Source organism: Mus caroli, unplaced genomic scaffold (assembly GCF_978045245.1).
Source record: "Mus caroli unplaced genomic scaffold, Mus_caroli_1 scaffold_10, whole genome shotgun sequence".
NCBI lineage: Eukaryota > Metazoa > Chordata > Mammalia > Rodentia > Muridae > Mus > Mus caroli.
Genome location: NW_028227265.1, coordinates 4,348,044 through 4,360,571, shown reverse-complemented (window position 1 = coordinate 4,360,571; position 12,528 = coordinate 4,348,044). Strand labels below are relative to the sequence as shown.

At 52.2% G+C, this 12,528-nt stretch overlaps 1 protein-coding gene across 2 annotated transcripts in view; it reads right to left on the bottom strand.

Moving 5' to 3' along the window:
- Positions 1-11,098, bottom strand: part of Egln1 (egl-9 family hypoxia inducible factor 1) — a 39,919-nt gene extending 28,821 nt beyond the window's left edge. Inside the window, exon 1 of one of the 2 annotated variants that reach the window (XM_085843516.1) lies at positions 10,005-11,098. In XM_085843516.1, coding sequence (XP_085699642.1) covers positions 10,005-10,826 — 822 coding nt within the window. In that variant the 5' untranslated portion in view covers positions 10,827-11,098. The remainder of the gene's footprint in view (positions 1-10,004) is intronic. The other variant, XM_021170905.3, reaches the window with a different exon arrangement.
- Between the last annotated feature and the right edge of the window lie 1,430 nt (positions 11,099-12,528).

Sequence of the window (12,528 nt, the reverse complement as noted above, 5' to 3'; positions counted from 1 at the left end):
CCTGACCCTCCTGTCTCCACCTCCCACATGCTAGGATTATAAGTGTGTGCCACCACAGTGGACTTGAAGTGTGTGTGTGTGTGTGTGTGTGTGTGTCCATCTGGAGTGTGCATATGACTGTGCATGTGCAAAGGCCAGAGGAAGATGTGAGAGACCCTGCTGTATCCCTGGTACCTTACTGCCTTGACGTGGGGGTCTCTCAGTGAACCAAGAGCTAGGCTATCAGCCAGCAAGCCCAAGTAAGTCTTGTCTCAACATCAGGATTATGAGCATGTGTGGCCATATAGTTTTGTAACGAGCATGCTGGGGATTCGAACTCTTCACGTTTGCGCTCTCACCCACTGAGCCATCGTAGCCCCAGCCCTGGATTAGAGGTTGTTTTGGTTTGTTTTTTTTTTCCTGTTTGTTTGTTTGTTTTTCTTTCAGAAAGAACAGTAGAGATCTGAATTAGTTTGAGGTGGGAGGAACCACACTTCTGTGAAGGAGACTTAGCCCAGACTCTAAAAGAGGTGGAAGGTCTCAATGGCTGGCGCAGGATCAGGATGGAGGCCCATCAGAAACCTGATTCACTGGTGTGCTGGGGACTAAAACATGGAGAAGGCTCATATTTCACAGCCCCTGTACTGGCTGGTTTTGTGTGTCAACTTGACACAGGCTGAAGTTATCACAGAGAAAGGAGCCTCCCTTGAGGAAATGCCTCCATGAGACCCAGTTGCAAGGCATTTTCTCAATTAGTGATCAAGGGGGGAGGGCCCAACCCATTGTGGGTGGTGCCATCCCTGGGCTGGTAGTCTTGGGTTCTATAAGAAAGCAAGTTGAGCAAGCCAGGGAAAGTAAGCCAGTAAGCAACATCCCTCCATGGCCTCTGCATCAGCTCCTGCTTCCTGACCTGCTTGAGTTCCAGTCCTGACCTCTTTTGGTGATGAACAGCAACGTAGAAGTGTAAGCTGAATAAACCCTTTCCTCCCCAACTTGCTTCTTGGTCAGGATGTTTTGTGCAGGAATAGAAACCCTGACTAAGACAGCCTCCAATAATCAAAGAAACCAGACCACATCCTTCTGAACCTGTCCAATCTGTGGCCCACAGTCACACCTGCCCCAGGAACGCGGTGAGTGTAGCCCAACATTAAAGGATAAACTTCCTTCCAACACGATGAGAGGCCATGCCCCCCACTGTGTAGGTCTCAGACTTGAACTCCACACTCGTGCCCGAGGCTTTGAAGTAAAGTTTTGTGAGTGTTGGTAATGACCTTCCTCTTCACGTACCCATCTGTGGCAGAGCGCATGTATGTATTTTTGTAATCACATATGGCACACGTGTGTGTACAGGTCTGAGGTGGATGTTAGGAATCTTCCCCATCGCCCTCCCACCTTGTGGCATCTCTCAGTCAAACCAAGAGCTCACAGGAACCTCTGGTCTCTCTGACCAGTTTATTTTCTTGATCTCATTAGTGCCCGAGGCCGGAATCACAGTGCTTTATGGCGGTTACATAGGTTCCCTTTACCTGTAGGCTGAGCAGTTTAACCATTGTGCTGTCTCCCCAGTCTTCAGTGTTGGGTCAACACTTATGATAGGTTGTGCATAGCAAAGAAATCGTCAAACAAAACAAAACCGAAAAAAAAAAAAAACAGTAACACAGATGTACGTAAGAGGGGCTGCATATAAAATGATTAAAAATCTCAACCAGGGAGTGCAGGAAGAATCTCAGATTTAACACTCACTGAATCTGAGATACAAGCAGCTGGAACACTCATTTGATAAGACAAGGTGCTAGGACCACAGGCTTCCCACTGTGAGAATTGTGTCACTCGGGATAGGAGCTGTCAAGGCCACAGCAGGACACTGAACCACCTCCAGGTGGCAAGAGCGCAGGGAGCCACAGAGGGAAGGGACAAAGGAGGCCACACAGAAAGTGTGTGGCAGGGAGTAAACTGTTCTTTTCCAAAGGGATAGAAGACTAGAAAGGAGAGCTATAGGAAAGGGAGAGGTCTCTGAAATCCTCCAGGGTAGAGATGAAGCTGGGTTTGAACAGGAATAAAACTGGGAAAGAAGTAGCCCAGGCTAGCGCTGAACTCACTGGGTGGCTGAGGATAGCCTTGAATTCCTGATCCTCCTGCCTCCTCCCCCTAAGTGCAGCATTTACTGTCATCCTGTCACGCTGCTACCTCAGTTTCTGAGATCATGGACCAGGAGGTTTTGCTCTCGAGTGAGTCACAACCCTAGGAGATATTCGGACCACTGACAGAGGGCAGGAGAGGCCTCTGAACCCCCAAACTCGATGCTTTCTCCAAAATGACAGTTTCTCTGGTAAGCTTTCCTAGCCTATGGACCACCAGGGTTCAGCTTCTGAGCACCCCCAAAACAGCAATCCGCCCAACCCAGCTCGGAGCTTTCCCTCCAACAGCTGTGCTGAGAGGACAGAGGGGCCCGCAAAAGGCAGATACAGATCACAGTGCATGTAGATAGATACTATAGAAACAGGTCACACACAGAATCCAGTTTAAACCTGTTCCTCCATCCACCGACTCCTGTCCTGCCCTACTAGCCCTCACTTCTTCTAACACAGGGGAACTCAAAATGAAACATGCTGAGTTTGTCAAGCCTTCTAAAAATGAGGTGAGTGTGTGTGTGTGTCTCATCCCTGTACAGTCAGTTGCTAGGGTGGGAGACTGATGTAGGAATCTGCACATCCTCCCAGATGACGTTGTGGCTGCTGCAGGTATATACAAAGAAGCCAGGTACTGGCGCTCCACTGTCACATCCACTACAGGTACACTGATGCACCTAGCAGGAAGGTGACACATCCCCTGCTACAGAACATGTCTAAAACCCTGAGCAATCAAAGACAGAACAAGAGTCTGAAAACAGCAAACCCCAGACCCTATGTTTGCTAACACCTGTGGTCACCCTGGGCAAGCACAGACCAGAGAAAACAGAAATAGTGGTGCACACCTGTAACCCCCAGGAACAATAACAGTGGTGCACACCTGTAACCCCCAGGAACAATAACAGTGGTGCACACATGTAACCTCCAGGAACAATAACAGTGGTGCACACCTGTAACCCCCAGGAACAATAACAGTGGTGCACACCTGTAACCCCCAGGAACAATAACAGTGGTGCACACCTGTAATCCCCAGCACTCCAAAGGCTGAGGCAGGAGATCTACTACTGCTCGAGGCCCTCTCTCTAAACAGAAAGAGACATGGAAGACTGGGATGAACTGCAGACCAAGTATCATCACGGGCACACACTTAAGGATAAGCTATCATTAACTGATACAGCGTAAACCAATTATAACAACAACAGGGTGCGGGGGAGGGGATACCCCCCAAGATTAGTTAGAAAGACGGGGGCCTTAGGCCCTGGGAAGCTTCTCTGTGGCTTTTTGACTTGCCCCCTTTGCATCCAGGAACCCCATCCCTGCCTGGCAATAGCAGAACCTGCCAAAAGGGCTATAGGGGACAGGTGTAGGTCCTTCTGCAGGCACAGCAGGCGGCAACAAGACCCTAACCCAGGACATCCCTCAGCTGTGTATAACCCCAAAAGACATCAAGTTTGAGCTCGGGAATGTGAAATGAAATAAACCGGGAGGAAGAGACTCTGGTGACACATCTGTGACGGTTTTGTTTTAGAATGCAACAGGTCCCCGCCATGTTAGAGGCTTCTGTGGCTCCCCTTCTTGCTAACTGATATGTGTCAACCAGGAAAGACAAAGAGCTGGAAGGCTCGAGATTTTCCTCTCAGCTTTAAGGTGTCCGTGCGGTGGTCTTTGGTGGGTTTACTGCACAACAAGATCTGGGTGGCTGGAAGCAGAGCCAAGGGCAACATGAGGACAACACAGTGAATGACAACAGCATCTCAAGCAGCTGCCGATGACACCAAGTGTGGAACAGGGCACCTTGCAGGAAAGACAACAGGGACAAACAGCCGTACAAAGCAGCTATGAAAACTGTCTAGGAGCATGGTGGTGGATGCCTGCAATCCCAGCACTCCAGAGGTGGAGGAAGGAGGATAGGGAGTTCAAAGCCAGCTCAGGCTCCTTAACAAGTCTGAGGCCAGTCTGGGCTACATGAAACCCCATCTCAGCGTAAGAGAGCTCTCTGGGCATTCACAAGGAAGTTCAGTCCCCTGCACCAGAAAAGTGTCTAAGAGTCTGTTAGAGTGAATGGTGAGAAATTAAACAACCAAGCTGATAACATCAACCCCAAGATACCAGAATGTATGGGCTTCAAAACCAAGGACGTGGGGCTGGAGAGATGGCTCAGTGGTTAAGAGCATCGACTGCTCTTCCAGAGGTCCTGAGTTCAATTCCCAGCAACCACATGGTGGCTCACAACCATCCGAAATGAGATCTGAAGCCTCTTCTGAGTATCTAGAGACAGCTACACTGTACTTACATATATAATAAATAAATCTTAAAAAAAAAACAACCAAGGATTCAATGCCTGCAGGAGGAAGGGGGAGAAAAGACTGCTTTCATTACAGAGCAAGAACAGGAGGCCCTGCTTCAGGTGACACAGCTCCAACAGCAACAGGACACTGTGGAAAAAAATGTCAAGCGAAAGTGTCAGCCTGGCTGAAGGAAGCTTTTGCAAAGAGAGTCATATATGACCAGTTCTTCCAGAAACAGCAAAAATGGGCCAAGTCAGTTCTGTAGGAAAGGGCACACTGCAGACAGAAGAGGGGGCACACCCACTTCTGCTGTGTCACTAACAGCTCCAAAGTCCCTCCTTGAAAAAGTCACTTAGCCCTCTCCAGAACTCACTTTCTATTTGAGAGGAAAAAAACTAAAAGTGTGTGTACATACCTGTACATGCCCAAATACGTGTTCATGTACGCGCAAGCATATGTATGCATGCTTGTGTGTGTTGTGTGTGTGTATGCGCACACATGTGCCAGGATAGTGGTGGTTGGGTCAAAACCCACCTAAGCCTTTTTTTTTCTCCAGCTCACAAGAGGTGGACAGACAGGGAAAACAGTGATCTCTGAAAGAGAGGATCGTGGCTAGAGCTCCAAGTGTGAGCCTAGCCTGCTCTACATGCAAGTTCCAACCCAGCTGAGGCTCCACACTGAGACTCTCTCTCAGACTAAGAAAAGAATCATAAGATTGATTATTTTTTTAACATGGCAGGAGTAATACTTAGTAACAGTTCGGCAGTCAAAGTGCACTGCTTGTGGTGCAAGCCACAGACTCCCCAAGGCAAGCGCAACGGGCAGACAGACAGTGCTGTGAATACCAACCCGAGGCCCAGAGACACTAAGCCATCAGCCCAAAGGCACAACCACAGTGGTGGAGTCCCAGAAGCAGGACCACATCAAAACCAAGATCTAACAGGGACACACACCCACTACCCTGTTAGAACGCCCATCTTCCCTCTTCAGTCCCCCTAGAGGTGTTTCTGTGAGGTAAGGTCTCACTTTATGGTCCCGGCTGGCCTCAAACTCAGAGATCCACCTGCCGCTGCCTCCTAAATGCTGGGTTTAAAGGTGTGAACCATCATATCCATCCCCATGGTAACTTCTCAACTTCTTTACAACCATCTTCTATTCAGCTGGCAGGGATCAGCTGGCCCCTAACCTTTCAGCCTTTCTGCACACTGGACAACTGGCTTCACGCTTCCGTCTGATACTGCACCGGCCAGCTGCTCTTCTTTCTATGGCCAAGGTGCTGGGACAGTGGTTCTCCACCTGTGGATTTTGACCTCGTTGGGGTGTCGAATATCCGATATCTACATTATGACTCCTAACAATAGCAAAATTAGTTATGGAGTACCAATAGAATGAGTTGGAGATGACCACCACATGAGGGACTGTATTAAAGGGGTCGCAGCGTTGGGAATTCCCGGAGGAATGAAAGGAGGGCAGAGTGTGGGGGAAGCAAGCCCTGTCTAGTTCTGTTCTCTCCAGGACCACAAATAGATTTACTTTTCTTTGGGTCTGGAGGCTTTTCTCTGAACCCAAGGGCGGGCACAGTCCAGGGATGCATCTGCCTCTCCATGTAGGGCTTTGTCATCTAAGAGGATTGCCACCTCTCTCTGTGGCAGCCGCAATAAAGCAGCGGGATTGTGCTCATCCTATTCCTTGCTCCAAAAGCCTTCCAGAGCTGACTAATTAACCGCAGCACAGAAAACTCTGAGTAGTATAAGGTGCTTGCTGCCCTCATCCTATCACACACACACACACACACACACACACACACACACACACACAGTCTGTCTGTCTGTCTCTCTCCTTCTCTTTCTTTGAAGTAGGTGCTCCCAGGTAGGTGCTCCTCCAATCATCTACAGCCCCAATATCTCTCCTTTATACAAACATGAGACTTTAAAAACATTTTTATACATGTTATAATTCTGGCAATTTCACTCTTTACTGGTTTGCTTTGGGTTTTTTTTTTTTTTTTTTTTTTTGGACACAGGTATCTATCTCTGTGCCACCCAGGCTAGCCTCCGACACTATTCTCCTGCCTCAGCCTCCTTTTTTGTTTGTTTGTTTTTGTTTTTTGCAAGGCCTGAGCTCACAGAGATGTCTGTGCCTCTCTCTGCCTCTGGGATTAAAGACCTTGTGCTCCGCACACCTGGTGTTTGCAGTAATCTTAATGACGAGCAGCAGACAAGCCCAAGCACAATGCTCCCCCGGGGTTCCGTCCCTCAGCATCCCTTCTCTCTACCCAGCTACAGAGCCTGTGCCCTCTGACAGTGCTCAGACATTGCTCTGTACAAGGGAAGACTGTGGCTCCCTGCCGCTGATGTCACCATGAGCCAACCAGATGGAAGGAAGGATGCGAGAAAGGCTAAGAGGTCAAAGGGCAGCTTAAGGGTAAGAAAAGGGTGAGAGGATCCCTGAGAGGGTAAAGAGTGGAGGTGGGTTATAGCAGTCACAACAATCATGTTTCTGGTTTTCTCCCGTATTACTTCACCTTCCCGGGGGGGGGGGGGGGATTCCTCTTTTTAAGAGGGAGGACAAGCAGTGGCCAGATGCGCATGTCCGAGGCAGACACTGGGGAAGAGCAACCTGTGAAGTCTCACAACTTGATGACCATGTCCTCGTGTATATGTAGAACATGTGACAGAAAACTCGGAACTTGGCTGGAAGACCTGTCTTAAATCCCCGTATTTGGGGCTTGAAGCAATGGCTCAGTGGTTAAGAGCACTTCTAGAGGACCTCGGTTCAATTCCCAGCCCCAACACCACCACAGCTAGCGAATATCTGTAATTCCAGTCCGGAGGGATCCATGTCCTCATCTGGCCTGCACTGGGTACTGTACATGTGTGGGGCACAGACAGACAGACAGACAGACATGCAGACAAAACACCTGTGCACACGATTTAAAAAAATAAATAAATAAAAGGTACTCCTGGTGTCTTACAGAACTTCGAGTGAGAGAAGCGGTCCCCTCAAGCTCTTCGGGGACCAGGCACTGACAACCGCTACCGCTCCAGTAGCTGAAGTGAGCGATACACACTGGTAGGAAACAGCTCTCACAAGACAAGGACGAGAGCGAAGACTTCCAAAGACAACCAACCATAACGGCCTCCTTTGGGGAACCCCTTAGAGACACAGACTTAAAAGAGCGCAGCTTAGTGACTAAACACACAGCTGCTTTTGAGTATGTGAAGCAAACACTGTACAGTCAAAACCGTTTGCAGAGCCAGACCCAGAGCGCCAGTGTCCTATCCCCTCACCATCAACAGAGATAGCTATCAAAACTAGAAAGTGCCACGCGCCTTTAAGCCCAGCCCTTGGGAGGCAGAGGCAGGGCTATGAATTCAAGGCTATCCTGGTCTATATAGTGAGTTCCAGGACACACCCTGAGCAGGGCTATGAATTCAAGGCTATCCTGGTCTATATAGTGAGTTCCAGGACACACCCTGAGCTACCTAGTGAGAGCCGGACTCAAAATAAATAAATAAATAAATAAATAAATAAATAAATAAATAAATAAAATCCCCTAGAAATGTAGGCAAACAGAGGCTTCAAATCTGGCTTGAACCTGACCCAGGTGTCTAAATGGTGGGCCCTGGCCTCTTATATCCTGACTTTTACCCCAAAGTGTAAGTCAGAGAAGTCCCTGTCACAATGACACTGGCTGTGTGGAGTCTACTGGGAAGCCTGAAGCAGCCTGCTTCCTCAGTATTTGGAAGGGTGTCTTAGTGCTCAAAAGCAGTATTTCTTTTTCTTCTTTTTAATAAGTAATTAAAATTTACATGTTCAAACATGGTTACCTAATCTTTTTAGTTAAAAAGTTCAATGAGGGGCTGGTGTGGTGACTCAGGAGGTAAAAGTATGTGTGCCAAGTCTAATGACTTAGGTTCCATCCCCAGGACCCACTCCTTAGGAGAACCAATTCTGGAAAGCTGTCCTCCAACGCATGCCCGCCCGCACGCTCACACACACACACACTCAGTAATAAATGTAATTTTTAGGATGTGAGGGTCAGTAAAAGGAAGTCCTTAAGACTGTCCCCACAGACCCCGAATGAATGAAAGTGTGAGCTCCAATTCGGAGCAGGAGCCCATCCTCCCTGCCAATGAGCTGGTCTCCTAGACCTCCAGGCAAGCGACTTAAATCAGGACTGTTCTTTCAGCTACCCCAACCTATGAGGAAAGAGGGTGTCTGTTTCCCAATGGATTCCCCAGGAGAGCCACTGCCCTCAGAGCCAAGCTGTCTGTTGCCTATGAAAACTGCATAGAAAGCCCAAACTGAGGTCCAGTCAGACTTCTATCCCGGTCCCAGGTTTACTGTACTTTTGGAGACAGGACCTCATGTAGACCAAACCACCCTTCAACTGGAGATGTGGCAGAATGTGTCCTTAAGCCCCCACCTGATAGTTCTCCAGAGAAACGGGATCACAGGCTGGCACACTGCTGGCGACCAAACTCGGGTTCCTCTCCATGCCAGGCAAGCACACGACCACCTGTGCTACATCTCCACACGAGGCTTCATTTTAAGCAACTTTTTCTGGAGGTCACCTGATATTAAGGCAGGTGCCCCTATCCAGTACTGAGTTTGCAGTCAATTAGGCTTCCCATTGCATTCGTTCTATTTTTCCCTCCTAAACATGCTCAGTCTGACAGTCCCATCCGGCTGTCAACATAGTTCAAAACCCACACAACCAATAATTACCGGGAAGAGCTTGTGTGTACAAACTTGTGTGTCAGGGTTTTCTAAAACCTCCCCCAAAACTCGACTGACTGTAGACGGAGGGTGGATCAGGGTGCCCCGGGGAGGTGAGAATACAAAGAACAGATTCAGATCTGGGAAGAGAGTGGAGAGTGGAGAGAGTCACTGTCTGCCACAGGAGGGAGGGAGCAGCAGACTAGAAGGAACTGCCACAGTAAGAGAAAGAAGAAAATCCCACCAAACCCAAGGTTAAAAGGAGCCCTCCGACCTCCAATTCCGTGTCGGTTTTGTTTTCAAAATAAATAAATAAATAAACCAGGAAGCCACAGAAGCAGCCCTTTTTCAACAGGAGAGTCTCATTAACAAAGCGAATAGAGGAAACCTGTGCTCTGAGTGCAACCGACCTACTATGAGCCCTGGGAACGGAAACACCGCTTTCCTGGTTTGGTAGTGGGTTTCAAAACGGTAGGGACAGCTAGCAAGATAAAGCTACACGGGGGAGGGGAGCAGGCCGCCAAGCTTTTCCTGAATACAGGGAGTTTTCCGACCACAGGCTTTTAAATGGACCTTTCTGGGGGCAGCTGACAGAGTCCTAGCTAAACACAGTGTCTGGCTCTCAATCAGAGCCGGGTGCGCGCTGAAAACCGCGGGGCTTTTAACTAGCTCAGGCACACAGGCAAGATGCATCACCCAGACCCGGTGTAGCTGGTACCCCAACGACCCCCACGAGTGACCAGGGCTCCGGCAGGCTCTGCACTGTGGTAGAGAGTACAAGGACAAAAGGAACCACGCTAAGACAGAGCGCCGGGCCCCGGGTCTACGGGGGAGGGGGGTGGTCCTCACAGACCCTCCTCCGGGCGCGAGAGCCCCAGCCACTTACTTTCGTTCGGCCGTTTATCCTGTAGTTGCCCAGCTTCCCGCTGCAGTGGCGGATCAGGTCGTCCATGCTGCTCATGAGCAGGCCGATGGTTTCGCAGCCGGGCTCTTTGCCCTCGATCCAGGTGATCTGGTCCCCCCGGATGTCCTTGGAAGAGTCACTCTTCTGGCTGACCAGCTGCCCGTCCGTGAACTTGCCGGTGTCGTGCAGGGCGCGCACCTCGTCGCCGATCTGCTGCCCGGTCTCCCTGCCCAGGAAGTCGTCCACCACGCAGATGCCGTGCTTGTTCATGCACGGCACGATGTACTCCAGAGCCAGCTTCAACGCGGGCAGCGGCTTGGTCTGCCCGTTGGGCCGCAGCCCTCCGCCGGGACTCAGCGTCTCCCCGGGGCCGCCACCCGCTGGGCACAGGCTGGCGCGCTCGGGGCCGGGAGACCGGCTAAGCGGAGGATCCTCGGAGCCGGGCTCGGCTGGGCCGGGGCCGCTCCGGGCCTGCGCCGCGTCCTCCGGGCCCGGTACGCGCGAGGCCGCCGCGCTGTCCCCGCGCCGGGCCGCCCCGCCGGCGCGCGCGGCTCCGGGGGCCCCACCGGGCGGGGGCGCGACGCGGGGCTGCGCCGGCGCGGGCTGCGCGCGGGGGGCCTCGCCGCCCTGGCACACCAGCTTGTGCTTCTTCCAGTCCTGGCGCTGGTGCTCTTTGCAGCAGTAGAAGGAGCTGCGGCAGCGGCCGCAGCGCAGCAGGTTCTCCATCTTCCCGCACAGCTCGCAGTACTGCCGGTCGCGCTCGCTGGCGCTCAGCACGCCGGACCCGCCGCTGTCACTGGCCATGGCCGCGGCAGGGCGGGCCGCGGGCCGGGAGCGGGGCGGCGGCGGGGCCGTCGGGGCGCCCGCCCGGGGCCGCCGCCCGCTGCGGGAGGCCGCGCGCGCCCTGGCCTCGCCTGCCTTGCCCGGGGCCGCCTAGCGCCGCATCGCGCCGGAGAGAGCGCGGCCTGCGCGGCGCACAGCGCCCTGGGCGGGCGGGCCCAGCCGGCTGCGTCGGGGCGGGCGGGCAGGGCGCGGGCCTGCGGGCGCCACTCGCTCCGCGCGCGCTGCACGTACACCACGGCCCCGGCGACCCGGCGCGCGGGCGGAGAGGGCGGGGGCCGCGTGCACGCGGCGGGCCGGGCCTAGCGGGCGGGCGCGCCGCTTCCTCCGCCCTCCCCTCCTCCTCGCGGCTCCGCCCGGGGCGCGCGTCGCCGGCCTGCGCGCGCGCGGCTCCACCTGCCTGTCCGGGCCCGCCGGCAGCGCTCCGGGGCTGCCTCGGCCACCTCCGTCTCTCGGAGGAGGAAACGGAAGCTCAGACGGCCGCTGGGCCGCTCCAAGCTCCGGGACGGCCGCTGCGCGCTCCCGGTCTGCTGCTCCCCGGAGGCCGCGGAGGGCACAACAAAGACCCCCCAGGCAGCCTGCTCCGGGACCGGTTCCTGCAGTCGCCGGGCCTGGTTCTGGCTTTGCTTTGTTTTTGCTTTTCTGCGGTCCTTAAACTCTGAGATTTCTCCCGGTTCCGGTTCGAGACCTCTGGGTTAAGTAAGGTAATCAGGGCTCGGTTCCAGATCCGCATTCAGGCCTAAAGCTCTCAAGAGCATAGTCGGTGAACGAAGCTGCACAGGGAGTTAAAGTCTCACATTAGAATCTGCCAATAGTGTCTGCAGAATTACGAGGATTATTACGGGCTTTCTTTGTTGTCTTGAGACGCAGCCCGGTAGTCCTCAGTAGATTCTCCTACCTCTACTGGTCAGTGGTAAGGTGATTAGCGTGAGCCCTCTTTGCCAACTCAGTTATCTGCATTTTGTTTGTTTTAAGTGTTGTAAATTGAGACAAACACACTAGTTGGTGTTTCTTTGTTTTTATGAAACCTTCAAACCTCACAGAGCTTGGCACGGTGGTAAACGGCTTTAATGCTGGCACTCAGAGGCAGGAAGATCATTGTGAGATTGGGGCCAGCCTGGGCTACAAAGTGAGTTCCAGGATCAAACGCACTTGCACACACAGCTCAGAGAAACAAACCAGAGACTGACGGTTCCACCTGTGATTTGTAGTAAGTAACCAGTGGGGCCGTGGCAAGGAGAATGACGGGTATATTTGGAGCTGCAGAGAGGGAAGCAAGAGCTGTACAGGTTGAGGACCAACCTGCTCTATGTGGTGGGTTCCGGGACAGCCAGGGCTACGGAGTTCAACATGGTCATACTGCCTCCAAAACAGGAGGGCCTCCCTAGGCGCGAACATTTGTCATAATGTACACATGGTCATATACTTGAGTGTAGCTATTGGGACAGACAGCCTAGAGTTTAAAATTACTGTTTGGATGTCAGGGGGAACACAGAAACGGGAATTGTTAGCTCTGCCATTCGAATGAAGTTGCAAGCAAACAACTCAGAAATGTAAGAGGGACAACATTTACACGCATACACTTTTAAGAATAATTTTGAAGCTGGACATGGTGGTAGCACACATCTGTAGTGCCAGCTCTTGGGAGATGGAGACTAAGTTAAAT